The sequence below is a fragment of the Diplodia corticola genome, assembly GCF_001883845.1.
Source record: "Diplodia corticola strain CBS 112549 chromosome Unknown scaffold25, whole genome shotgun sequence".
In the NCBI taxonomy this organism is placed as follows: Eukaryota; Fungi; Ascomycota; class Dothideomycetes; order Botryosphaeriales; family Botryosphaeriaceae; genus Diplodia; species Diplodia corticola.
This window is the reverse complement of record NW_017971504.1, coordinates 321,161-347,585: the sequence shown is the minus strand read 5'-3', so window position 1 is coordinate 347,585 and position 26,425 is coordinate 321,161. Positions and strand designations below refer to the sequence as shown.

General features: G+C 59.3%; 9 protein-coding genes across 9 annotated transcripts; 6 read left to right on the top strand and 3 right to left on the bottom strand.

Annotated features, from left to right (window-relative positions):
* Window positions 1–299: 299 nt before the first annotated feature.
* On the top strand, window positions 300–1,037 carry BKCO1_25000116 (uncharacterized protein; the record flags this gene model as incomplete). The annotated part of the gene is made up of 1 exon (XM_020273221.1): window positions 300–1,037. One exon carries the CDS (start codon window positions 300–302, stop codon window positions 1,035–1,037), a length of 738 nt encoding a protein of 245 aa, XP_020130424.1.
* A 694-nt stretch (window positions 1,038–1,731) lies between these two features.
* Window positions 1,732–2,774, bottom strand: BKCO1_25000115 (exported protein-like protein; the record flags this gene model as incomplete). Its single annotated transcript, XM_020273220.1, has 2 exons — window positions 1,732–2,600; window positions 2,705–2,774. The coding sequence occupies 2 exons, from the start codon at window positions 2,772–2,774 to the stop codon at window positions 1,732–1,734; spliced, it is 939 nt and encodes a 312-aa protein (XP_020130421.1).
* A 533-nt stretch (window positions 2,775–3,307) lies between these two features.
* BKCO1_25000114 (sucrose transporter) lies at window positions 3,308–5,210 on the top strand (the record flags this gene model as incomplete). Its single annotated transcript, XM_020273219.1, has 4 exons — window positions 3,308–3,426; window positions 3,479–3,518; window positions 3,576–4,356; window positions 4,453–5,210. 4 exons carry the CDS (start codon window positions 3,308–3,310, stop codon window positions 5,208–5,210), a joined length of 1,698 nt encoding a protein of 565 aa, XP_020130422.1.
* A 1,376-nt stretch (window positions 5,211–6,586) lies between these two features.
* Window positions 6,587–8,753, bottom strand: BKCO1_25000113 (uncharacterized protein; the record flags this gene model as incomplete). The annotated part of the gene is made up of 7 exons (XM_020273218.1): window positions 6,587–6,755; window positions 6,844–7,188; window positions 7,256–7,382; window positions 7,550–7,957; window positions 8,018–8,188; window positions 8,240–8,347; window positions 8,411–8,753. 7 exons carry the CDS (start codon window positions 8,751–8,753, stop codon window positions 6,587–6,589), a joined length of 1,671 nt encoding a protein of 556 aa, XP_020130419.1.
* A 922-nt stretch (window positions 8,754–9,675) lies between these two features.
* On the top strand, window positions 9,676–13,403 carry BKCO1_25000112 (outer membrane protein; the record flags this gene model as incomplete). The annotated part of the gene is made up of 5 exons (XM_020273217.1): window positions 9,676–10,080; window positions 10,159–10,477; window positions 10,548–11,654; window positions 11,715–12,904; window positions 13,011–13,403. The coding sequence occupies 5 exons, from the start codon at window positions 9,676–9,678 to the stop codon at window positions 13,401–13,403; spliced, it is 3,414 nt and encodes a 1,137-aa protein (XP_020130420.1).
* Window positions 13,404–14,218: 815 nt separating this feature from the next.
* BKCO1_25000111 (uncharacterized protein) lies at window positions 14,219–16,692 on the bottom strand (the record flags this gene model as incomplete). Its single annotated transcript, XM_020273216.1, has 3 exons — window positions 14,219–14,368; window positions 14,424–16,369; window positions 16,425–16,692. 3 exons carry the CDS (start codon window positions 16,690–16,692, stop codon window positions 14,219–14,221), a joined length of 2,364 nt encoding a protein of 787 aa, XP_020130417.1.
* Window positions 16,693–17,616: 924 nt separating this feature from the next.
* Window positions 17,617–20,484, top strand: BKCO1_25000110 (phosphatidylcholine-hydrolyzing phospholipase; the record flags this gene model as incomplete). The annotated part of the gene is made up of 5 exons (XM_020273215.1): window positions 17,617–17,982; window positions 18,048–18,149; window positions 18,206–18,763; window positions 18,820–19,562; window positions 19,623–20,484. The coding sequence occupies 5 exons, from the start codon at window positions 17,617–17,619 to the stop codon at window positions 20,482–20,484; spliced, it is 2,631 nt and encodes an 876-aa protein (XP_020130418.1).
* Window positions 20,485–21,528: 1,044 nt separating this feature from the next.
* BKCO1_25000109 (c6 zinc finger domain-containing protein) lies at window positions 21,529–23,852 on the top strand (the record flags this gene model as incomplete). The annotated part of the gene is made up of 2 exons (XM_020273213.1): window positions 21,529–22,143; window positions 22,197–23,852. 2 exons carry the CDS (start codon window positions 21,529–21,531, stop codon window positions 23,850–23,852), a joined length of 2,271 nt encoding a protein of 756 aa, XP_020130345.1.
* Window positions 23,853–24,416: 564 nt separating this feature from the next.
* BKCO1_25000108 (fad binding domain protein) lies at window positions 24,417–25,700 on the top strand (the record flags this gene model as incomplete). Its single annotated transcript, XM_020273212.1, has 1 exon — window positions 24,417–25,700. The coding sequence occupies one exon, from the start codon at window positions 24,417–24,419 to the stop codon at window positions 25,698–25,700; it is 1,284 nt and encodes a 427-aa protein (XP_020130344.1).
* Between the last annotated feature and the right edge of the window lie 725 nt (window positions 25,701–26,425).

Here is a 26,425-nt window from a genome sequence, read left to right as displayed (position 1 = left end):
GGCGCCTGGTCCCAGTCGCTGCGAGTAAGGCTGACACAAGGGCCCGGTCCCTGCGCCCGGTGCGGCCGGTCCCGGGGCTATCTATCTACATATCTATGAATGTACATGAATAAGCTCCGAAAATTGCACCTCCGAGAATTGCAAAGTCCGGAGCCGCAACAACCCATCTTCCTACCACGCACCCCTCCAACGACCTCCCCGCCATGGACGAGATTACCTTTGACGACTTCGCGTCGCTTTCGAGCGCCCTGCGACCAAGCTGAATCCGCCGCACCCCACTGTTCTCCAGCTCCCAAACCATGTCTCTGTTTGCATCCCTGCCCAAGTACTCGCAGCTCGCCTCTCTGGATGAGACCATTGGCGGCGAACAGCGCCCTACCACCCGACGCTCACGCATCGGCAAGGCCGTCACGTGCATAGCCCTCGGCCTGCTTGCCTTCGCCGCCACACTAGTCCTCCTCCTCGCCCTCTGCATCCTCCTGGTCGCCATCCTCCCACGAATCCTGACACCCTCGTCCCTGGAGGCCCTCCGCGCCGCTAGCCCAGCAGGAAGCGGCACCAGCAGCGGCGCCGGCACCGGCAGCGGGTACAGATCGGGCACCGGCACGCCCTGCGGCAACTCGCCGGCAGAAGCCGAAGCGGCGGGCTGCATCTTCGACCTGATGACGGTGTCGTGGCTGGCGCCCGAGTGCTACGACGCGGAGCTGACGGCGCAGTTCCTCGAGGACGGCCCGTGGCTCTTCTACCTGTCCAACTCGACCCTGCCCGAGGCCCCGCCCGCCGAGCGCGAGCTGATCCCCTCGCTCGAGGCCATCGGCCGCACCACCGACCTCATGTGGACCGACCGCCGCTTCCACATCTACCACTGCATCTACGGCTGGAAGATGATGCATCGCGCCATCGAGCGCGGCTGGAAGATGGAGAGCTCACTCACCTCTTACCATCATACTGAGCACTGCGCCGATACCTTGGCCAATACGACCGTGCCTATGGATGCTGTCATCACGAGGGTCGATCTGTCCTACCCGGCGTGCTGATTCGATGGGTGCTTGTTCTGGTTGTCGGTGGGGCGTGAGAGGAATGGTGGGGGAGTGGGGCGGATCTCTCGTCGGGATCTCTATGCAAGTGCCAGCTTGAGAGGGACTCTTTGGTTATGGCAGATGTGGTGTTTCTATAGTATGAACTTTGGTTTCCGTAGCCGCTTTAGCATTTAATGGAGTCTTTGCATACATCATACTAGAATACTGGGTCCAGGAGCCTTCGAGTAGTTGGGAGCGTTGAACTTGTAGCGGCGATAGGTTGTAATGTTCAATTATAAGCTTCTTTCCATGACATATACTCTGGCGTGTATGTTATACGTCGGGGTTGTGTGCTCTTATCTGAGGAGACTGAATGCATTTTGCATCGTAATTTTGTTTGTAATCCTGTTTCTTACATAGCGTTTGCTCCTGGACAATGTAAGGTGTTGTGATGATTTTAGTAGAAAATAAATAAATTCAAGGGGCCGTTAAGCAGCCCGCCGAGTCAAAACAGATAGAGAGAACAATAACTCAATTTGTATTCATAGAGTAACAAAACCCCGGCGACTTTCATGCTCCAAGCAACGAGAAATGGTGTTTGTTATGTACATCTCACGTTAGGTTCCGTGCCCATCGCCATCGGTCGCCAAAACCCTTCGCTCAGCCCGTTTCTCGCCTTGATGAAGTTCCCAAAGGCAAAAATGTAGGCTGTTTAGTCGACCTTGAGCTTCTGGGGCTCACGCTTGTCAACCTTGAGCTTCTGGGGATCGGCCTCAGCCTCACGCTTGTCGACCTTGAGCTTCTGAGGCTCGGCCTCACGCTTGTCAACCTTCAACTTCTGGGGCTCACGCTTGTCAACCTTGAGCTTCTGGGGATCGGCCTCGGCCTCGCGCTTATCGACCTTGAGCTTCTGGGGCTCAGCTTCGCGCTTGTCGACCTTGACCTTCTGGGGCTCACGCTTGTCGACCTTGAGCTTCTGGGGATCCGCCTCGGCTTCACGCTTGTCGACCTTCAACTTCTGGGGCTCGCGCTTATCAACCTTGAGCTTCTGGGGCTCGGCCTCGCGCTTGTCGACCTTGAGCTTCTGGGGCTCACGCTTGTCGACCTTCAACTTCTGAGGCTCCGCCTCACGCTTGTCGACCTTAAGCTTCTGAGGCTCAGCCTCGCGCTTATCGACCTTGAGCTTCTGGGGCTCACGCTTGTCGACCTTCAACTTCTGGGGTTCGGCTTCACGCTTGTCGACCTTGAGCTTCTGGGGCTCGCGCTTGTCGACCTTCAACTTCTGGGGCTCGGCTTCACGCTTGTCGACCTTGAGCTTCTGGGGCTCGGCTTCACGCTTGTCGACCTTGAGCTTCTGGGGCTCACGCTTGTCGACCTTGAGCTTCTGAGGCTCAGCCTCGCGCTTGTCGACCTTGAGCTTCTGCGGGTCGCGCTTATCAACCTTGAGCTTCTGGGGCTCAGGGTCACGCTTGTCGACCTTGAGCTTCTGGGGCTCGCGCCTGTCGACCTTAAGCTTCTGAGGCTCAGCCTCGCGCTTCATCAGGCCGTCGAGGCCGTCGAACTGCTCCAAGTCGCGCTGGGCTGGAAATCGAAAGTCATCTTTGTCAGCCAATGCTCTCGCGCTGTTGGGACGAGCGAAACCGGGATTTGCAACCGGGATTTGCACAGGCAAATGCAAAACTTACCAGGGCTCATAGGGAAGGCCGCGGCCGAAGTGGCCATGAGGGCGACGGTGACGACGGAGGAGAACTTCATCGTTGCGGTCTTGGATGCTGTTGTTGCAGCACGTCGGGAGAGTTTGGCGGTGGTCGAAAGGAGAGGAAGACTGCTCGGTGGGCCGATGGAGGGAAGAAGCTGGTGTCGTGAAGCCTCGACGTGGATATATACTCATTCCACAAGGACGACATGTTGCGATGCACCCCATTCTTGCCCTCGACGGCTCCCTAACGTTGCGTTCGTCAACCATTCCAGCTTCCCGAATAGGAGGGCGGAGTGCAGAAGTGCAACTGGGCCCGTGCTGCTCCGGAGATGCAGAATTGCGGAGGGGGTTCAAGCGCCGAAAGTGAAGCGCCGAAAGTTGGCCCATCTCCGAACTCCGGGAACGGAAAAACACCACTGAGAACGGATCCCCATCATGGCGAGCTCCGTCTCCGGGTCCAATTAATAAGATGGGAGAAGACGGAGGTGCTACTGGATGGTTGATGAAAACTGTTTAAGCACGCAGTTTCTTCCATCGGGCTCAAGGGAAAGATCCCTCCACGATGATGGACAGTTACCCTCGTCAGTCCATGACAATGCCGGTGATACAAGAAGATGAACCGCTTGAGCGAAACGGCCAGTCAGGACTCGGTCTGCGCGATGGCGTTCGAAAGTGGCAGATTCTGGTGTTGGCGCTGCCGAACCTGGGGTGGGTTTCCTGTCGTCGTCCCTCATTCGAAGGCTCGCTGACACTGTCGTAGAATCCAAATGCTCTGGCTGGTTGTCATGTCGTATGGCACAGTAAGTTGGGACTACCCCAAGCACCGCAGAGCAAGTCGCTAACGTGCAACTGCGCAGCCACACATGGCCGGACTCGGAATGCCCACCTCTCTCACCGCGCTGATCTGGCTTTCGGGCCCGCTGAGCGGCACCCTGGTGCAACCCGTCTTCGCGGCACTCTCAGACCGCACCACTCACCCCTGGGGCCGCCGCAAGCCGTACATTGCAGGCGGCGCCAGCTTCGTCTGTTTGTCCCTCCTCGGACTCGCCTGCGCCGAAGACGTGTCGAACTGGCTCACCGGATCGCACCCTTCTCACCACCACGTCTACGCGTCCGGCCCGCCCAAGTCCAGCACGCTGACAAAGCTTCTGGTCGCCTTCTGGGCGTGCGCCATCAACGTCGCGGTGCAGCCGCTGCAAAGTGGAGTCCGCGCCCTCACCGTCGACAGCTGTCCGCCACACCAGCAGAGCGAGGCCGCCGCGTGGAGCGCGCGCTTCAACGGCCTGGGTGCCGTGCTCATCTCTGCCTCGGCCGTCTCCGACATCTCGGCATGGGCGCCGTTGCTGGGAGACACAAAGTTCAAGGCGCTGTGCGTGCTGGCCGTGCTCGCCTTGGCCGCCACTGTTATCCCGGCCTGCTTCCTGATTGCCGACGCCCCAGCCAGCACTGATTACGGATGCGGCAGATCCACGATGCCGGGCCGACGACAGGGGACGGTGACCAGGCTTCTAGCTGGCGCAAGGAGCCGATTCAGCTCGCTGCCCCCCGTAACCCGTCAAGTGTGCAAGATCCAGTTCTGCGCCTGGCTGGGCTGGTTCTCCGTGCTCTACTACCTAACCACCTACGTATACCAAGTCTGTAAGTACTACCGACACCCCATCCTCCCCGCCCCACCCCCCCGCAGAAGCCACTCATCCTTCTCCACCCCCACCCCGCTGACAACCACCCCCGCAGTCGTCATGGACCAACACATCCACCTCGACCCCAACATCTTCGGCAGCGCCGACCCGCGCCTCATCGAAATGGGCAAGCAAGCCGGCACCCGCGCCTCCTTCTACTTCGCCTGCGTGACCTTCGCCTCCGCCTGCATCCTCCCCTTCGTCGTCGTCGCCTCGCCGCCGTCGTCATCCACCTTCTCAGACGACGACAACAGCAGCAGCAACGACGCCGCGACCACCACCTCGTCGTGGCGCCCCTCGGTCGGCCGCGCGTGGCTGCTCGCCCACTGCCTCTTCGCCGCCCTCATGTTCCTCACCACCTTCGTGTGGACCGCGCCCGCCGCCATCGTCATCGTCGCCGCCCTCGGCCTCGCCTGGGGCGTCGCCTCGTGGGCGCCGTACACGCTCATCGGCGCTGAGATCGCGGGGCTGCGCGAGGCGGCGGCGCGGCGTGCGGGCTGGGGCGAGATGCAGGAGCGGGGTGGGAGTGGCGAGTACTGGGAGGGTTCTAGCAGCGGGGATGAGAAGGGTGCGGGATCGGTGGTGGGCGGAGAGGAGGGCGAGGAGCGGAGCGGTGGTGATGATGCTACGGCGGCTGTTATGGCGGTGCATAATATGGCGATTTCGGTGCCGCAGATCTGCGCGGCGTTGGTGTGTAGTGCGCTGTTCAAGGTGGTCGAGGCCGCTGGGAGGGACGACCCTGCTGCGTATGCGTTCAAGCTTGCGGGAGTCGCCGCGGCGGCTGCGGCGTGGATGGCGAGGGACTTGGAGTGATGGGGTGGGTAGATGGGGGAGGTGTTGTGTTATATTGGCTATATAATTCGGGGTGTTTATCAAATAAATCCAAAAAATATGAACCCCGATGTTTTTCTTTAAATGTCTACAATTCTAACGCCTCCCACCCACTCCTTAACACACCCCATCCGTATTTCAACTCCCCCCGGGGAAAGTTACTTTTTCTCCAATGCTTACCTGAAATTTATATGGAAAATAGTACGTGTCTCATGTGAAAAGGGGAGTAGGGGTACCGCCCGGCTCATTTTGTTCCGTTCTTGTAGTATTAGGTTCGGCAAAATACCACTCAAGAGTAGCTGCCCGTTGGGCACCGTCCGATAAGTTGTTGACAACTGCACGGCCCCGCTTCAAGGTGCCAGCAGACGTTGCAACAGATTTTAGCTGCTCCTCGTCCGGGACCGTGGGATGAACCGATGCTCCCTCCGCAGGATCGGACTGTCCCACTCCGGTGATCACGTTCTCAGCCGGCAGTCCAGTGGCGGGACCAGACTGCTCCACTTCCCCGATCGCGGTATCACTCGGACATCCAGCGGCAGAAAGCGCCGCAGCGCTCTCCCGCTCTTCTCAATGACTTACACGGAGTGCCTCCAGTCTCCGAGTGAAACACTGATAAACCCCTTGAATTTCAACGAAGCCCAATGATATCGCTGACGGAGCCGGTATTTACAGCGGTGGCAGAGCTCCGGTATCTACAACGGTGACGGAGCTCCGGAATCTGCGGCGGTGGTAAAGTCGGCAGAGGCTCGAAAACCGGCGACGGCGGCAGTTCCGGTAATGGCGACAGTTGCACCCTTTTTAAAGGTTGAACTTGCTCGACGCTCATAGCTACAGCAGTAAGAGCGAGCTGCGATTATATCCTTGTGGAAAAAAGAGAAAAGAACAGAATAGAGAGTAGAGCGCGATGATGAGACAAAAAGGAGGGGGTAACACATTTACATAAGCCTCAACATTAGCCTGAACATTACTCATTCAGTAATCGTCCGCGGGTGAGGGGTATGTGAAGTTGAGACGAAGTGAGGTGGTGCTTAGTCCGGCTGGTTTACGTCCGGATATCTGCTTCAGCTCCTTATGATGGAAACTTCTCTTAACCTACATCCACGTCACGCCATTTGCTTCGGCTCCCATACCAAGCAATCTGACGATAGTAAGAGCCAAGGAGAACGGATAAATGCTGCCAACTGGGACACTTGGAAGAACGAGCCATGTAGAAGTATCTCTTAGGGTCTCTTAGGGCGATAAGACTCTTTGAAATTCATCAACCTATCCATATAGAACCTTCACCTCCGTGCCATCAGACCGACCGACCACTCCTCCTACGTGCACCTCTTGTCTTACATCTACGCTCAGATCTCAGCCTACGCCGGCGGTTCTGCTCCGACAGGGGCTTTCCGGTGAATGGCAAAGTCGGGGCCGCCGAAAGGCTCCTGAGGCACTGCCCGAGGCACCTCCTCGTGCAGGGGCAAGCGGTCCGGCAGGGATGCAAAGTAGTCGGGCAGGTCGCCGCCGTAGCTTGGAGGCTGGTTGCTATTCGGAGGGGAGGAAAGGGACGATTCAGCAAAAAGCAACAGCACACGAGATGCAGGGAGCGCAGCGAGGAAAGGAGAGCACCTACCCGTTGTAGAAGAGCGACGCGATAAGGTCGCCGCGGCGGTTGAAGAGGGCGTCGCGCATCAGGAAGGTGCCGCTGGCGGGCAGGAAGAGCTTGTGCTGCTCGGCCAGCGCCGACTGCAGGCGGTTCAGCACGAAGCCGAGGTTCTCTGTGAAATGCTTGTTGACGGTGTCGCTGAAGCTCTTGATGTAGTCATCCCATGGGGCGTCGATGCCCTCGTTGTAGCCGTGGCCCGTTGATGTGCACGCTGGAACGCCCTTGGGGTCCTCGATACGCGCGATCTGGAGCCCGCCGTCGCTGACGACGCCGAGTGCGAAGTTGAGGTGCCACTTTGTCGTGATGGTGTAGCTGTGGTTGAGGAGAGGGGTTAGATGCTGTTGCTGGTGGCCTGGCTGAGGAAATTCCTGATGCTTACTGTGCTTCAGTCTTGAATGGGCCGGATACTGCACCGGTCTGGTACACTTTGAATTGGAAGTCAGACTGGCCGGATACGTTGATTGCTTGGCCGCCGGGTGCGAAGCGAACGTATGTGGAAGAATCGGCTGTTTTACACGGCCATCATGTCAGCTCGCTTCACGTATTGTGTCAAGGGTAGACTTGCCAGCCTCATTGACTGTGATGTGATTCCACCAAGAACCCCAATCACTGCTCTGCTCTGCCCCAGACTTGATGGTTTTTCCTGACCAAGTCCATCCGTCAGAGTCCTCACGAAATTGGAAGTATTCGTCCGCGGAGCTTGTGTGCTCAGGGTTGTAGCCGATGTAGTATCGTGGGCCAACGCACCCGCTGCCATCCCAATTGGCATCGACATACGGAGTGGTCGAGTACGTTTCCGTCAAGGCATTGACCTCCTGCAGTAGTGGTAGCAGCCATCGCTCCCAGAACTGAGCCCTGTCCATGCAAAAAGTTCCTTGATGATTGCTGGTCGCATCTACGAAATTACCCGAGTGTGGCAACTTGTGGATTGCTGGCGGAGTAGCATTGTCCGTCATGAGCAGATAGCAGAGCGCATTTTCATTCGCACCATCAGAAGGTTTGTCCAAAGCGCCCGAGCCAAGCCACGGGTACACTGCGTACTCACAGGAGGTGGGCACAAAGGTTGGTGCGTTATGGTTGACTATTCGGATGGCGGTCAGGCGGTGTTTTCACGAGACCGGCGGATGGAGCAAGGACTCACCGGATTCAGGCCGTGCTGCCTTGATTGAAACGCCTATGACGGTGCGGTCATCGGCCGCCATCATCCGGAGCCAGCCGGCGACGAACTGATTGAGAAGTTGCTGCACAGCGGGGCTCTCGGTTTCCCAATCGTGCGAGAAGGAGCTGTGTTTCTTGTCCCAAGTGTTTGCTCCTACAAAAATGTTAGAAAGCTGGTCGACGCATGGAAGGACAAAGAGCGCACGAGAGATGTCGATAAGAAGTTCGACGAGGCTGAAGCTACCAGGAGATATGCCCATACGCTTGACGTATCTGGCGTAATCATCGGTGCCAGGTGCCAATTCGTTGGAAGCTGCCAGAGTTGAGGTATTCGGTCAGCAGCGGCCACCACACGGCATGCTTTGCAGGCACTTACCGACTTCGACCGGGAAGGCGAAGACCCATCCGTCCACTTTCCAGGAATGGCTGCTATCCGGGCCGAGCTGCAGAGTCCCAGAGCTGAAAGGTACCAGAAAATACAGAGTCGGAGATGTTGACTCGACATGCAGCGTCACGGACGGCGCGCTGAGACTGCCGCTGATTCTGCCAAATCCAGGCACCGCAACGTCGACACCTCGGACCGGCGAGTCATCGTCAGAAAGAGCCCACATGTTCCAAAGAGCATTGTTGACCATCTTCTGGCTCTGCACCACGATCTGGTCGAATGGCTCAGGGTTGGTGTTGTCAAAAAAAGACGAGGCGGGGGTGAGTTGCGCCATGGTGACTGTAACAAAGGGACGAGGGCACTACGATGTGGTCTGGCTATGCTCATGCTGGACGGGACTGGTATATATCTTGGGTAAGGCAGGCGTCGTGCAAGGGACGCTGGGCTGCTTCCGAAGGCCCCCGTTTTCGGCGCTTGCGCAAGCTCACACTTCACAGGCACGGCTCTGCTGCGGCCGTAGGCTGACCAATCATCCGTTGCCGCGTATCTGAGATTTCCTGAATGCAGAGCGAACGGCGCGGTGATCAATTGGCAGCTGAAGGACTGAGTGTGGCTGGCTGTGAGAAACCTTGGTGCCCGCTCAGCCCCGCCAACATTCAGCTTGATCACAGCACAGCTTCGAATGATCTGCTGTGGATCCCCGGTGGATCAACTGCCCCACACCCGGTCTGATTTAGCTCCGCGTGTACAGTAAACCCTGCTTTGGGCGATCCCGTGGCATAACGATCATCTCGTTTTACCGATCGAACCCCCACTCCCGTCCGTATTTACTAGGGAATTGACGATTCTCTGGTTATACCGTGATCGTTACGGTCACACCCGCCAAATCGCTATATCCAAAGCGGATTTTGGCTAGAAAAGGGAAGGGGGGAAGGGGGTTAACCCGAGTCTAAGCCAGATTAGGAACCCCTCCGGGCTTACCCGGCGAGGATTCGGCTGAGTTATGGTATTAAGTATAGCGATTACCTGGACACTGCGATCGGCGGCTGGTGATATCGGTGATCGCTCAAAGCAGGGTTTACTGTATGTAGATGATGTGCTTACCGCACGGACGAGGCCGCCAAGGTCGATCCCGGGACGTCAACCACAAGCGCCCGATGCCGCAAGAGGACATAAAACCGGCGCGATGTCTCTGGTGTTCACTTTGTAAAGAGTCCAAAAATTAGCATCTACATCGATTTCATCCCGGCGCAACCATGGTCAAGATCACTCAGGATGCGGAGCTCATGAGCAACTTCGTCTCAGCAAATCCGGTTCCAGCCAGCAACCGCTTCTCCGTGATCCGAGACGAAAAGGGCAACCCGGCAGTCCTCTCCCACAGCGAAGACGACAAGCTCAACCTCATCATCAACGTCGACGGGCGGCCGCAGCTCGCCGACCTTGGCGCGATATGGAAGCTTCCCGGCCGCGTCCACGCCTTTGACGTGACGCAGCGAGCGGACCTCAGCGTCTGGGTCGCTGTGGCCACGGCCGCCGACGATGGAGGCAAGAGCCACTTCAGCCTTATCCAGAACGTGCAGCCATCGGCGCTGCTGGCGTTCGCCGCGGAAAAGCTGACGAGGGCCAGCAAGTCCTTCTCCCGAATCCACGAAGTGTACATGGTAAGGAAAAGCAGCATCCGCCCTTGGCAAGACCAGACACATCCATCAGGCTAACCACGGCAATCGGGCCGCTCACAGAGCAACTTCACGCGCACCGTAGCCGGCGAGCCGGTGCCTTTGCTCTTCCTCGCGCTGCAGCCCGCGGACCGCATCACGCAGGAAGACCAGCTCGGCTACGTCGACATGACGGTCAACGGCAGCAGTGGCGCGCTCGACATGGCGCTCAACACGAGCTGGAAGCTGGCCACGAACCCGCTCCGCATTCTAAGCGTGGCGTTTGGCACGAGCCGGGTGGGCGACGGCGCCTTCGTGCTCTACACGACGCCATCGGGGCTGAAGATGCAGTTCCGCGTTTTCCAGGGGCACGAGTTCAGCGTCGAGCTCAACGCGCCAGCTGGTCAGCAGTTTCCCCCCACCCCTCCCAAAAAGGAAAAGAGAAAGGGACAAAGACTCACAAACAAACGCAGGCGCAACGTCGCTAGCATCCTACCTGGACCCAGACACCAAGGCCACAGCGCTGCTGGTCGGCGGCGACGCCGTCACGCAGTACAAGTTCGGTGACTACACGCGGGCCGGCGGCACCGGCACGACGGTAGTCGCGGGGGGCAGCAGCCTGGGGGTCAAGAGCATGCACACGGCGCAGGCAGAGGACACCATCACCGTATGGTACACGACGCGAGCGGACGCGGCATTCTACTACGCGGCGTCGACGGCGGCAGTGGAAGACGGGCTGCTGGTTCCGCTGCTGGGCGAGGGTGCGGGGGCGCGGATCTCGGGCATGCTGGGCAGCAGAAGCAGCAGCAGCGGGGACGCCGGCGGGCTGCTGGAGAAGACGCTGGTGGCGGTGGATGGCGAGGGGCAGCTCACGGTGCTGCAGCAGGCGGCGGACACGGGCATGTGGGCGGCGCGGCGGCTGTACGTGTCGACGGCGCGCAGCAACGTCGAGCTCGACACCTTCACCATCCGCATCCAGGCGGCGGCGACGGGGACGGGCCCGGACGAGCAGGTCGCGGGCGGCGCGCTGCACCTGGCGGCGTCGGGCCACATGCGGGTGCTCAGCAACGGCGTGGCGGCGCATGTGGACGTGGCCGGCGGCTGGCACGCGGCAGACCACGCCGGCGTCGTCACGCTGATGGTGCCGACGGAGGACCTGGCGTGCCACACGCTGCGGATTGACCGTTTCCGGTCCGGCAACGGCAGCGAGCAGGCGCTCGACGTGCCGGTGCTCAGTCCCACGGCCAAGGTCGTCGCCAGGCTGTCCGGGGTGCGGACGGGGCGCGATTTGCTCGACGCGAAGACGCAGGCGGGGAAGCCGCTGATCGAGCCCGGCAGCGTGTCGGAGGAGGATGCGGGGCACGCGGCGGCCATGATGCAGCAGCTGAGCGCGACGCACGCCGGGAAAGGCGCGGTTGCGGGCGACGACAAGCCCGTATACCTCGCCGGAAAGCTGCCCGACGACACAGCGCTGCTGGCCGAGGCCCGCGACGCGAGCCAGCCCGTATCGCCGTGGGACTTTTTCAAGCACATCTTTGACGGGGCGAAGGAAGTTGCGGCGTGGTTCTTGCAGAAGATCGGTACGTACCCTCATGTCCGGCCCTCTCCCCTCTCCCCCCTCCCACACTGACCGGCAGCAGGCGACGCGGTGCACTTCGTGTGCGAATGGGCGGGCAAGATCTACAGGTTCGTGCTGGACACGGCGTCGGCCATCGGCAAGGCCGTCAGCTGGGTGTTTGCCAAAGTGAAGCTGTTCATCAAGGACGTCATCGCCTTCATCGGCTACCTCTTCGACTGGCAGTACATGCTGCGCTTTGCCGACTCCATCGCCGCCTTCGCCAACGCCGGCCTCGAGCACGGCATGACGCTGCTGGACGACGTCGACGCCAAGGTGCGCCGCTTCGTCGACGACCTCGAGGCCAGGCTCAAGACGCGCAAGGCCCCGCCGCCCGTGGCCGCAGGCCCGCGCGCCGCCGACAAGCTCGCAACCCCGGCCAGCGATGCCGTCCAGCAGAGCCCGGCCTACGGTTGGTCGTCGTATCAGCTGCGCCACGGCGGCTTCGCCCGGCACTCATCCATGGCGAGCTCGGCGAGCTTGGAGCCGACGGCAGTGGCCGCCGACGGCGACGACGACGACCCCCTGGCCGACGTATGGGCCGACTTCAGCAACGAGATGCACGCCGTCGTGGGCTGGGCCGAAGAGCTGGGCCACGCCTTCAAGGCCCTGTTCGGCGGCGAGGGCAGCTCCGACGACTTCTTCGCCCACGTCACCGACGCCACGCTGCACCTCGCGTGCCAGACGCTGCGCAACATGGTCGACGCCTTCCTCAAGGGGCTCAAGCACGTGCTGCAGCAGCTCCAGCGCCTCGGCCACCGCGAGATCGACGTGCCCGTCTTCACGCCGCTCTGGCGCCTCGTCTCGGGCGGCCGCCGCTGCACCCTCTCCAACTGCGTCGCCCTGGCCGTCGCCGTGCCCGCCAGCGTGCTGTACAAGCTGGCCAACCCCGCCGCCGGCAGCCAGCCTGAGCCGCCGGACCTGGGCTCGTGGCTGACCGCGGACGCGTTCCGCATGTACGTGGACCGCGATCCGGCGCTGGCGCCGCGCCGGGCGGACCAGATGCTCGAGGCGCAGCTGGCGGTGCAGGCGGTCCTGGCCGGCATGGCCGGCGAGCTGAGCCTGATCGCCTTCGTCTCCGACTCGACGGGGGCGGGCGACGTGAGCCCGCTCGTCGGCAACGTCGTCGATTGCGTCACTTTCGACTTTTTGCTGCTGGAGCTGGTCTTCTCCTGGCCCGCCAGATACCATCACGATCGGATGCTGCGATGGACGGTAAGTCCCGATTCGTCTCTTTCCTTCCCCCCTTCCTCTGTCCCTCGGCCCCCCTCCCCCGTGATCGATGACGCTGACATGGTGGGGGCCCCCTTCCCCCTCGCAGGTATGGACGATGGAGGCGGCGAACGGCGTGGTGCTCGTGGTGTCGCGGCTGTGGGGGTGGAAGGCGAAGATCCCACGCTACGAGACCAAGCGGCTGGTGGGCGCCTTCGAGATCGTGACGGCGCTGCCCATCTACGCGCTGCAGCTGACGATTGCGGCCAACGAGTTCGGCGCGCCCGACGACGATCCCGACAAGGACGACACAAACGACATTGTCACCCTCCACGTGGCTGGGGACACGTTTCAGCTCATGAGCGCCGTGGGGTTTGTCGTCGCCGCGCTGGCCGATCACATCGACGGAGAGATCACGGCCGCGGGGCTTGTCGTCATGGGGCTTGCTATCGGGGGGCAGGTGGCGATGAAGACTGTGGAGGTGGTGAAGAAGGGATTGTGATTGGGGTGTAGCAAGTCGCTATTTGCTTCTCAGCTACACAATAGCAGACATGTATGCAGGTGCTCTAGGACTAGGGGCGTGACAGACCAGCAAAGGAAATAGCTCAGCGACATCAGGAAAACTTTGGCGCTAGCAGAATATCACAGTGGGCTCCAGTGTGCGGCGCTTGCAGGGAGCACCCGCATGATTGGCTTCTGTTTGGGCTGATGTGCCATCCCCACTTTGGCGCATTCGAGAGGGCCAACGCAAGCAAGCGATTCCGCGCGGGCCGTCGCGAAGTAGCCCCGAGATGGCAGCCACTGTGCAGTTGTCGCGGAGCTCTTTCCGGCGGTGCCTGCTTTGTGGCGAGAGAATGGCGCTTATGCCGTGTAGATCTCCGCTTCTCTTTCCAGGGATTGGGCGCATCTGCGCTTTGACCAAGCAGCGTCGTCGCCGGGATTTCAGCAGAGCATGAGTCGTCTGCTGCGGATCGACACAGGCTGACGCCGTGAATGCAGGGGACATGAAATATGAGGTGCGGGTGGAGACGTCGGGTGGCAATTGTGCTGTCTGGTGACTAGGTGTCGACTGGACCCCAGGCTAAGAAATCAGCAACTACAGCGTGCATGCTTGGCTAGGTAGGTAGGTCTTCTTAGAGGCGCAGCATTATTCATGCGTAGAATCGCCGATTGTAGCGAGGATGAAGCGGGCGCTAACGCACATAGGCAAGTATGAAACGCACGAAGCGAGATGGACATGGACCAATCATGTAATTAACGGCATAACGAGTGGACTCCAACACCACAAACACACACAAAAGCATCCCTCTCCCCCTACTACTCGACCACGGTGAGCTGGTGGCGGTGCGAAGCCGGCATGAGCGACTGCGGGTGGGCGAAGTAGAAATGCAGCTCGTCAGGCCCAGGCTCGACGGCGGTGAACTTGTAAGTAAGGACTTGGTGGTTCGCCTCGATAAGGACGACGTTCTGTGTAGGCGGTGAGTAGGCTGGGGAGAGGAAGGGCTGGGAGGGCTGAACTCACGGCTGCGCTGGTGCGGATGTCGACGCGAGGGCCGCCGTTGGCCGAGACACGCACGACAAAGTCCTGGCCGACCTTGACCTCGTCAGGGCACTTTACGTCCAGGATGCGCGGCCGCAGCACCTCGGCGCTGGTGGCGACGGTGGTGCTCTCGAGGCGGGCGTAGAGCAGACCGCTGGCGGCAGAAACCGCGTGGGCAACGGCCGTCGCCTCGTCGCCGCCATCGTCGTCGTCATGGGCACCCAGCCGGCTCTGGGTGGCGCGCACAAACACGTTGCCAAACACCCACAGAGACGTGGGCCGGGGCAGGCCGGGGGCCGTCTCGAGGCTGAGCTCGCACTGGGCGTGGCGCTGCTCCGGGCGGACGAAGACTTGGCGCAGCGGACCGGTGTAGGCGCGCAGATGGGCCGTCATCTGCTCGCTTGCGCGCTCCGTGTCTTCGGTCACTGTGCATTGCACCGTCACCTCGGCCTCGCTCCCGCGCAAGCCCAGCACCCATTCAGCCGTGGTGGCGTCCCGGCCCAGGTAGACGTCGGAGCGGACCGCGTCCCAGGGCGGGACGGCGGCGGCGGCGGCAGCGGCGTCGAACAATGCAGCGGTGATGTCGGCGTTGCAGAATTTGGGGGGCGGGGCGTGCAGGCTGGCGGGAGCGGCGAGCTGCAGAAGGCGGGCGACGGCCCGGTCACGTGGTGGGGCTTCGATCGGGCCGCCCACCAGCGGCTCGCCCGAGCGCGGCACCATGGCCGCGGCGTCCAGGCTGACGATGCCGGGCGAGGTGCTGTCGATGTTGGTCTCGCTGCCGGGGGTCAGGCCGTGCTGGCGGTACAGCGTCGTCTCGTCCAGCGTCTGGACGGCGGCGCACAGGTACCGCTGCGGGCTTTCAGTGCCGCGGTGGGGCGAGCAGGTGGCGTCGACGACGGTGTTGGAGGGCTGCAGGACGAGGAAGGCGTGGTTGTCGAAGTGCGAGCGCCGCGGGTCGTCGTTGTCGCACTCGCGGGTCCTCGCGCACGCCGGGTTCCGGAAGAAGGGGTTGTTGCAGGCGCCCCAGCCCACCAGCTCCGTCGTCTTGATGAAGCCGAAAGCGTCCATGAAGGCCCATCTCACCCCGCTGCGGCCTGTGCCTGGCGCCAGCGCGAGGCAGATCTGCATGGCTGCGGCCTGGTCGTAGCAGTTGACCAGCGACGCCCCACGCCCGGCCGCCGCCAGGTACGCCCGCAGCCGGAAGTTGCCGCCGAGGTGGCTGGCGACGTAGGCGGGCGCCCCGTACGTGGCATCGTAGCGGAAGTCGAAGCGTGTGAAGACGTTGTCGTAGCAGTACTCCAGCCAGGACAGGTGGTCGCCCGTGTGGCCCCGCGGCACCGCCCTGCGCGCCAGCCTCACCGGCACCGCCCCCTCAAAGTAGGCGGGCAGGCTGCGCTGCGGCGCCAGTGCGTACAGCTCCAGTCGCGTGGCGTTCAACGGCAGCGTCTGGCCGGTGCTGCACACGCGCAGCCTCCACGCCACGTTCCCGCTCACCCCCCACGGCCGCCTCTCTACCTGCGCCCACGGCGGGTCGACCTTGACCCGCACCGTCTGCGTCCCGGTCTTGCCGAAGACGTATGCGCTGTCGCCGTCGCTGGCCGCCACCTCGGCCGCCGCGTCGTTGCCGCCGTGCACCGTCACTGGCACGCCGGCCAGGTTCGCGTCCACCTCGATGGTCAAGTCCAACACCCACGCGCTCACCGACCCGTCAGTGACGTCGAAGCCCACCGGGAAGAACGACCCCGGGCAGCTAGCGTCGCCGTTGTCCTCGTATTTCGTCGGCGAACCCGCCTCCCATACGACCCGGTTGTTGCCCGTCTGCTTCTCGCCCCGCGAGTTGCTCACGCACGTGACTGGCCGAGCCACCCTGACCATCGTGACCGCCGAGCGTGTCGAGAGGCTCTCGTTGAACGTGACCGTCAGCGTCCCTGTTCGTCGCGTCAGCCACGCCATCTGCATCCGCGACGCCTCTCGCCCTCTCACCGGTCAGCGGATGGTCGCGCTTCACGAAGTCGCTCGCTGTGAGCTTGAACAGCGAGGACGCCGGAGCCTTGGGATCCGCGCTGGCAGTCGCATCTGCCCAAAGTCTATTATCGTTGAAGCCTGTGGGACACTCGAAATTGACGCAGATGACCGGTTTCGCGTCGTCGTTGACCACGTCCGGCAGATCGACCCTGTACTGCACCCAGCCCTGGCTTCCGCTCCATCCTGCAGCTGTCGTGTCAGTTTGCTGCAACCAGCGCCGCGGCATCCGGGTGAGTACATGCCTGCGTTGTCCTTGACCTGGAACTGGGCCCCCTTCGTTCTGGCATTGATGACATCGGGAGGCCCGACTGCAAATTCTCCATGCTGCGCTCCGTGGTTCACCCGTGTCAGGGAACAGCTGAGCTTGTTGTCGATGCTGATGTACGAGCTGTAGTCCATCCTGCTGGCCGTGGATTGCAACGCTGCTTTCCTGGACTGGTTGGCAGCCTCACCCATTAAATACGGGTCCGTTCGTGCATCTGCCCCTCCCCCTTGCGAGACCGCTGCGCAGCGGGAGAGGCTCCGGGTCCAAAGGCCGCTGACGCGCCGGTGGGCCCTGGCTGCTATCTTGTGGGCTAGTCGAGGTGCTGAGGGCTGGCTGAGGTGCTGTGGGGTAGCTGAGATCCTGTGGGGTGGCTGAAAGAGCATGCCGTCGTGTGCATCATGTTGATCAACTCATCTCAGCTACCGCCCATCTCTTGCAGCCTCATGAGCATTCGCCGTTTTGGGTCTCATGGAGATGGTGTGCTACTTACGGACCTAACGCTTCTCTTGTCCCACTTGAACATTGCACCAATGGCCTTGTAAGAAGCATCCTCCTCGCGTCACACCGCCCTTGCCCGAACGGTAACCGCCCACATTTGTCGACGTCATCCTTTTCGTGCAAACTAGCTTCTCTCTTGGATAGGCCATGGAAGTTTTGAACCACGTTGCCGCCAAGTTTGGCCTTCAGCTCTTGGGTGCAACGCCACCTTCCGCACGAAATTCAACTTCTTCCTTTTGTTTCTACAGCGCCATTCGGTACTGCTACATAAATCCCCGAAGGAAGAGTGTGAAGGCTGTTCCTTTCTCTGTGCTTTCCTGCTCACTGAACCGTCTTTTGCTGAGACTTCTCTGCTCATTTTGGCACCTTATCCACTTCACCAACAGTATGAGTTTCAGATTCGAGGGCCCAGAGCATCAGAAAATTGGCGATGGCATTTTGCTGCGACTTCCCGACGGAAACATCAGCGGTGGCCAATTTTCCTATCAAGTGGGGAAAAACGTCGAGCTCTCCTTCGGCCAAATCGTGTCCTTGGCCGGCGATTTCTATGGAAACAGCAAGACCACCGGCGATGCCGAGCAGATCAGCGATCAGTGGGACACCAATCGCGAGGCGAGCATCTCCCGTTTCCTTGGAAACGCAGACCTTCTTCGGCTAGACACGGCCGGCTATCTTGAGCCAGTTCTTGCCATCTTGATGGCCCAGGAGCGTGAGATCTCAAACATGCTGAGGGAAGGGAGGGATCCTGCTCAGGTACGTCCGACCAAACGCTCCGAAGCAGTCTTCGCTTTCGCCGGATGCAGTTGACGGACCAGTAGTCATACAAAAGCATCGCCGACAAATTCAATAAGCTGTGGGCTCGATGCACCGGTATGCAGTACCTATGGCTCTCACTGTGCAACTGGGATCACTTTGGCGAAGTAGGTTCCACTGCAACCCTCTGCTTCATCTTGTGCCACCATTGAAAGCTTTCCAGGACGCCGTCAAAGCTTACAAAGCTGGCCACGTGGCCGCGTTGCGCCAGGCAAAGACGGCCCACAATACGCGAAGCATTGTCGACTTGAGACATGCATACTTCCTTGAGGCTTTTGCTGCCCACTTCCTCACCGATCTCTTCTCTTCAGGACACTTGAGGACCCCACGACGTGCCTTACATTACACTTATTTTCCTTTCCAGTCCGAGGACAGCTCCGGCATGCAGCCCGACGCAATGTCCGGCCTACCGTCAGACGAGATATCCGACATGCAATCCGACGATATCTCCGAGCAGCTGAAGATCCCATGGCCAACGTTTTGGCCAGCTGATCAATGCGCACAGGCGATGCACGACGAGGACTGTGCAAGCGGTCTCTGGGCCAAAAGCTTGCACGGGCATTGCTGGCCGACGTACGGTGACAAGCAGCTGGTCTCGACCAAGGGTAACCTTAGCTTCGACGCCGCTCTTGACGCGGTGCAGGCTGGAGCTCACGAGATCTACAAGATGTATGAGGACGGCAAAGACCGCGACATCTCCCACTTTGCGGCTCTCAGCATGGTAAGCAGTGTTTCAGGTCCTGATACCCAACCGTCTTGATTCTCACTGCCGTCCAGATTCCAGACCTGACCAGCCTCGATTCCGCAAACTTTTTCCCCCTGTTTAAAGTGAGCGATGACGGCAAGACTCTGTCGTTCAGAGCAAGCCTGGATGAGCGAGGCGTCCCCACCTATGAGGACTATCCCCTTCCCAAGGCACCATTCCAGAGGCTCCTCAATCGCATCAAGGAATCGGGTCAGCACCAGCATCAGCTACCACTTAGTCTCCCATTGCTCTCGCCCTCTTCACTTCTGCACTTCCGGCACGTCTCCGACACGCAACTAGCCATTTCCAAGTATGGTCAAACCTTTTCGCGCAGCGCAGTGAGTAAAGGCGCGAAGGTGGAATCTTGGAACATGGTTTCGCAGCAAATGGTTGAGATACCCAACCCGGAGGGGAGGCTGACATGGCTCGCCACCTCCAAAATCGACAGCGATATCTACTTCCTTGTCGGAAAGGTGGACAGGCAAAGAGCAACAGGCCAACTTGCGTACCACCTGGGGCTACGCATAACCGACAGCGGCGTTGAACAGGTGTCGTTCCATGACTCGGAGGACGCCAATGAGTCATGGCTGGCTGGAGACATTCACTACGGGAGGCTCTGCGCTGGTAGCGACACGCTTTCCATGGTGAAGTTTTGGTATAGGCAAAGCACCCCGTGGAAGCCGAAATTTGAGCTTTGGACCTTCGACCAAGGTGTCGAGGAGCCACCGACAAGGCGCTCCGTGGCGTGGCCGAACCCACCTTCTTCTGCGCCGTAGTAGGGAGACCCCTCCTGCTCTATCTTTCGCGCATGCAAATCATCTGACAAGCCTCACAGTGCCTCATTCTGCACCAAATTGGAACCAATGGATGCATCCGAGACATATGTCACGTGCTCTGTCAGCGACGCGAAGACTGTGTGGACATTTACGAGCTTCAGCGACAACTACAGAACTCCGAACTCGCAGACGTTTGAAGAAGATATCGGCGAGAGGGCCCAGCGCATCTTGCCACTACCTACCCGCCACGCCGGCCCGCACCGATTCGTCCGCCTCTTTTACGGCCAGAACTCAGGTACGTACTGTACATCCAACCCAACACACCCCACCCCACCCACACGAGCCATCCAACTCACAACCACAGCAGACACCATCAGACTAGACGTCCTCTCGCTCCAAAACCACCAACCCGTAACCGACACGACCATCCACCTCCCAGCCGCCGGGTCCGCCACACCAGAAGCGCACTACCTAACCTGGTTCCTCGCCGACGTCAACCGCAACGGGCACCCCGACCTCGTCAGCCTCGTGCGCGCCCCCGACGGGCAATTGACGGTCCTCGCCGTCCCCGGCGCGGCGCCGCCGCGCTTCTTCGAGCGCACCGTCTCCCGCAGCCCCATCGGCGCCTCGGACAAGGGATCCGAGCTGACCGCCGCCTTCATGCGCCCCGTCGCCGCCTTCCCCGCCCGCTACCGATTCCCCCGCTCGGGCGAGGAGACGTCCGCTGCCGTCCTGTCGCTGTTTGATAACTATGGCGTCTTGGGCGTGCGCGTCGTCAGGCCTTCGGCGCCGGCGGGCTCGTTGGCGTATGAGATTGGTGGGCAGATTCCGGCTGTGGCGGGTCAGCTGGCGAGGGGCTTGGGGTGGGATGAGAGGAGTTATAGGCCTGGGAGGGCGCCGGTTGGGCTGTTTGTTGAGTAGTGCGGATGGATTGGTTGGTTTGTGGAGGGTTGGGGACGTGGTTGGGGTTTGCTTGGAGTATGCTTAGGGCTGTAGGCTAGAGTTTCATTACGTTTCTCTGTTTTTTCTTTGTCCTCTTCCACCCACCCGAATGGCTCTTCATCTGGCAGTGCATCGTGACACCACAGTTGTTGTCGAAAACTCGCCACCTGCACATACAGGCAGTGGAAGCTGAGATCTAGATGTATTTGTGTAATTTAATACTCGCGTCTACGTTCCTTGTAGGCAAGCTAATTGTCTCTTTTTTTTCTACACTAATATAATCTTTTAGGCCTATCCCAAATTGCCGGAAGCATCTTCCGTAAAGATCGATGACATGACGGCAATGCATCTACTACACACAGGAATGAGTGGCGAGGCGTATCTGTTTTTACTGGCCATCACGCGGCTACCTCTATCGTACAGCACTACAACTTGCAGATGACGTCTACCACTAATAAGATGAGCCTCAAGCTGGTCACGGCCAGTCAGTACAATTCTCAATTCCGCCTCAAGGTGTTCTATCGGCCAGGTAGAACTACCTCGTGTCCGATGCATCGTCCAAGCTCATCGATGACAATGCAAAACCGCTTGATACCGATTCGGAGACTTTTGACCCCATTCACATTTTATCTACAACGGTGGTCCAGACGGCCGATGAGCTAAAGGACCGCGTCCGTCGCTGGTATCAGCAGGATCGAAATTCGCGAAAAAAAAAAAAAAAAACCTGAACGCGTTGATGGCGATCAGTGAGACCGACGTCGAGGATGCAAGGCGCCGGGTCAGGGAAGATTTGATTAATATAAAGACACGATTGCACCCAGTGTTCTCAACAGTACCCTTACCCCCCCCTTGCCAGGTCTTCCACAGCATCTTCGGATTTTTCGGGGGTTTGTGATGAAGAAAGGCCACCGCTCACGATGGGTCTGATCGCTTTTCTTACCTTCTCATACACCGACCCGGCGACCATATACGAAGCACACAAACTTAGACAGCGAGTCGCCGAGCCCTCACAAGCTTGCCAGGATGGCAGACTCCAGCAAAACCCGGCATTTTCGCTTACGGCCGATGACTCAGCTCGGGCTTACGACTACTTACCCCGCCAGCGGAGATAACAAGCTGCCATACGGCCGACCGACTTCATCGCCAGCTTTCATGGAGCCCCAACCCCGACGCCGCCGCCGGCCGGCTCTGTCATGCCTTGCTTGTCGGCGTCGCAAGATCAAATGCGACCGCAAGGACCCTTGCACACACTGCGTCTCAGCCAGGTATACGTGTACCTACAAGGTTTACCGCGATAGCCCCGTCACCCCGCACCCGCCCGAGTCAACCTCGACCCAAGACAGGCCAATCACCGAGCCTCATAGCCAGCTATCCGGCTCCCGAGTCGTGGCAGCAGCGGCAGGACAGGACGATACTTTGACCGATATTGGCAACGACGCCCGTAACGATACCCCACCACGTGCGCCCACATCAGAGGCCGAACCAGTGCAGCAACCTACAGCATCCAGTCCGATCAAAGCACTAACAGAGACTGGCCGGGACATACTTGAGCGTCAGTCTGGTCTGCAGGACTCTCAGATAACTCTGAACAAAACGAGGACGCTGAGATGGAGCAACTGGTTGGGGACGGCCCCGGAGGTACGGTGTGCGTCAACCTGTAGCACCTCGCTCCCTACTGATTATCATCCAAGTTCGCAACTATCGATGCATGCTTTGCCGAAGCGACTGGTACTGGAAAGGGGCCCTCGTTCCAGGGCGGCGAAACTGGAGCGCTGGTTGCACAGATGGGACACCTCCTCCTGAAATGCAAAGAGATAGCAAGGAAGCTCAAGGTCGGACGGCCAAGTCGGCGTCTCTCGCGCCCGGGATTCAGCCTTGCATTCCCTTCTCGTGAGGTATCAGACAAGATGGCATCCCTGTATTTCCAGTCCTATGAGTCCACCCACCGGATACTCCACGTCTCTACCTTTTGGGCCGAGTACGAGAGATACTGGAGAGATCCCGAGAGTGCCCCAATCGATTTGCGCCTGAAGATTCTGCTCGTCATTGGGATCGGATCAAGCCTGCACGAGCATGGCGACGCAGACGCCGGATTCCGCAACATGGTTCATCAATGGGTCTATGCCGCTCAGTCGTGGCTTTCCGGGCCACTGGAAAAGGACCGCCTGGAGGTATCCGGCCTACAGATCCACTGCTTGTCGATCTTGGCGAGGCAGATCTTCTCAATCGGCGGCGACCTGGTGTGGGTGTCAATGGGATCGGTCATCCACCGAGCCATGCAGATTGGCTTGCACCGTGATCCCAAACATCTTCCGGCCATGTCCGTGCTGCAAGCCGAACTCCGCAGGAGGCTGTGGGCGACCATACTCGAGATGGTCGTGCAGTCGTCTTTGGACTCGGCCATGCCGCCCAGGATCTCTTTTGACGACTTTGACACGCAGGCACCCTCCAACAACGACGACGATGAGATGAACGACTCGACCACAACGCTTCAACCCCACCCCAAGGGTACCTACACCACGACCTCGATTCAGCTCCTCTTACTCGATTCCCTGCCAACTCGCCTCCGCGTCCTCCACCTTCTAAACGGCCTGCGCTCCGAACTCTCTTACTTGGACGTTCTCGCGCTGAGCTCAGAGATCACCGACGCATACTGCGCATGTAGCAGCTTCATGAGAGCGAACGAGCGATCCGGCATAACGCCGTTCCACCGCAATCTACTAGACTACCTGATTCGCCGGTTCATGGTCCCCCTGCACTGCCCGTTCGCCAGCAAAGCGCGGACGAACCCGCTGTTCCACTATTCGCTCAAGGCCAGCCTGGACACCGCCATGGCTATCGTCTCGCCCGAGCCGGACGAAGGCTTCTCTCATCTCATGGCCATCGGCGGAGGCATGTTCCGGGAAGGCTTCAGGTACGCGTGCACCGTCATCAGCCTCGAGCTCATTGCCCAGGCTGAAGCCCAACGGCTTGACGGGACGCTTCACCGCAACTCCCAATACTTGGACCTTCTCAGGAAGGCTGTGAAAGACTTGATGTGGCTGTCGTTGGACCGCATTCGGCAAGGCGAGACTAACATCAAGAGTCACATGTTTCTGAGCATGGTTGTGGCTCAGGTCGAGGCGATAGAAGGAGGCACAGCGTGCGAGTTGAAGGTTGCCCAGAGTGCAAAGGACAGTCTTGAATTTTGCCGTGATCTGTTACAGACACGGGCTGACTTTCTTGCTCTATCGGACAACAATGATCCAGGCCCGTTGTCGGCTAGTCCAGGTAGCGGACAAGGGGGCTTTGGTTTTGGATTCGACTTGGATTTTGAGTTTTCCTTCCCAGATGCGGGCTTTTCCTGATGTGCTGAGCTATCTTTTTCCATTGCGTGTTGGCTCGTTTTTCGGCGGACCGAGCTACAGTCTTCGCCTCGAAATATTTCCCTTTCATGATTTTCTGTTCGTTGCACAATTTTTATTCCGTACAAACCAATAAGAAATCACATGGACTTCCGACCAATAAACGTTTCAGAGGCGGCCTCATTACATGACAGAATCGGAAAAGAACCGGACACATCATAAGAGCTTGAGATTCAATTGCTGAACAGATGAGCACGCACTCGGGGTTTGCCGCTGTGTTTACCGAGAAGGATTTCGGTGATGTAGCGGACGACCAAATATTACGGCCGAGCCGGGCTTTAACGGTGTTTTCACTTTCCGGACATAGTCGGGTTGATGCGCGTCAAAACACCGAGTGTACCGGTCCTATTTAACAAGTTCATCGTACCGCCAGTTGCCCTCCTCATCAGCATCGAACACTTGAAGCTGTCCTTACATCTGTCATCATTCACAGGTACGCAGTGCGTCCTTTCCGCCCGCGAGTACTCAATCCGCTTACGCCCATCGGCCCACAACACAAAAGACGCCATGGCACAGCTAAAGATCCTCATCAGCGGCGGGGGCATCGCCGGCAACGCCCTCGCCTTCTGGCTCGCAAACCTGGGCCACGACATCACCATCGTCGAGCGGTTCCCCAGCCTGCGGGCCACGGGCCTGCAGGTGGATCTGCGCGGCCACGGAATCGAAGTCATGAGACGCATGGGCCTCGAGGAGGCATTCCGCTCCCGGTCGGCCCCGGAGCAAGGCCTACAAATCGTCGACGGCTCGGGACGGCGGTGGGCCTACTTCCCCGCAAACAAGTCCGGCAAGGGGCTGCAAGGCTTCACCACCGACTTCGAGATCATGCGGGGCGATCTGTGCCGGCTGCTGTCCGACGCCATCGGAGGCCGGGCCAAGTACATCTTCGGGACGTCGATCGAGAGCTTCGAGGAGAAGAACCGCTGCGTCGAGGTCCGCTTCGCCGACGGGACGACGGACGGGTTCGATCTCGTGATCGGCGCCGATGGCCAGGGCTCGCGCACCCGCAAGATGATGCTCGGATCTGATACTGCTGATGGATTCCTGCCGTTCGGCGACGTCTACGTCGCGTATTTTACCATTCCGCGGCCGATGCGAGAGGGTGACGACTACATCGCCACGTCGTACATGGCGCCCGGCGGCCGGGCCGTGTTCGTTCGGAGACACAGCCCACATGCGATCCAGGCCTACCTCTTCAGCAAGACGAAGTCGGACAAGCTCAAGAACATTCGCCGGGGAGACGCCAAGGAGGAGAAGGCGGCCTTTGCGGAGATCTTCAAAGGCGCGGGGTGGCGGACGGAAGAGATCGTGAAGGCTCTTGACGATGTCGACGATTTCTACTGCGAGCGTATGGGTGTCGTGAAGCTGGATTTTTGGTCCCGCGGCGGCGTGGCCCTGGTTGGCGACGCCGCTTATTGTCCGTCGGCAAACACGGGCATGGGCACTTCCTCCGCCATGGTGGGCGCTTACATCCTCGCCGGCGAGATCGGGAGACACTGTGGACGTTTTGATGGAGTGGACGCTGGTGGACGGGGAGGTGGTAAGGATGGTCTCGCAGCTGCGCTCGAGGCTTATGAGAGAAAGTTTCGGCCCTTCATGGACCAGGTGCAGAAAGGGTTGCCGAAGAAGGATGGGGTCTGGGATATGCTGTCATCGACGTCGTTTGGTGTTGTTGTCATAAACTTCTTCTTGTGGGCGGCTGCTTTGTTAAAGATCAATATTTTTGGCTGGATTCTCCGTGAAGACGTCAAAGGATGGGATCTCCCGGACTACAAAGAGTTGTTGCAGCAGTAAGCATGTAGTGTACTTTGGTTACGAGATGTCTCGGTGTGCAAGATATACCCTTCACTCATATCTTATTCCTACGTCGTGTAAATGCAGTAACCCCCTCTTTACACCAAGAACCTAGACTCTCAACCTCCGCCGCTTCCATTTCCACTATTTTTCTAGAATATCATACTTATAAATTGTCCTTGCGGATGTCGATATGGCCCAATAATTCTTTAGCCAAGCCAACTCAGGTACGACGGCACATACGACCATTGCAACCTAGAGCCCATAGTGGTAGGGCATAAATTTCGTCTTTTAATGTGGCCGAAAATTTATGAGACGGATGATTGGGTAGGCTTGTCGTGCGGATTTTCAAGTGTGCATGACAAGCCTCGGGGACATAAACATGCGGGATTCATCAGCCAGCATCAACGCTCGACCAGATCAGCAGGATATGTTCCGAAGGAATGGACCCACCGGCATCTTCTTTGGGGAGATATCGCACTGCTTGTAGAGGTAGCGAGATGCTTTGGAAAACTGATACTAAAGCCTAGATATGTAGTCTGACTGCCCACATACGAAGGCCAACGGCAAGCACTGGGACCGATTCTTTGCAATTTTTTGTCTCTCTGTTTAGTTGATCACGGTCGGATGTGATGGCAGAAGGTGAACAGGTGCATCATCGATGAGATGCGCTACTGCACGATTAGCAGGGAGTACCTTGCTTCGAATTGCCACCTTCTCCTGAG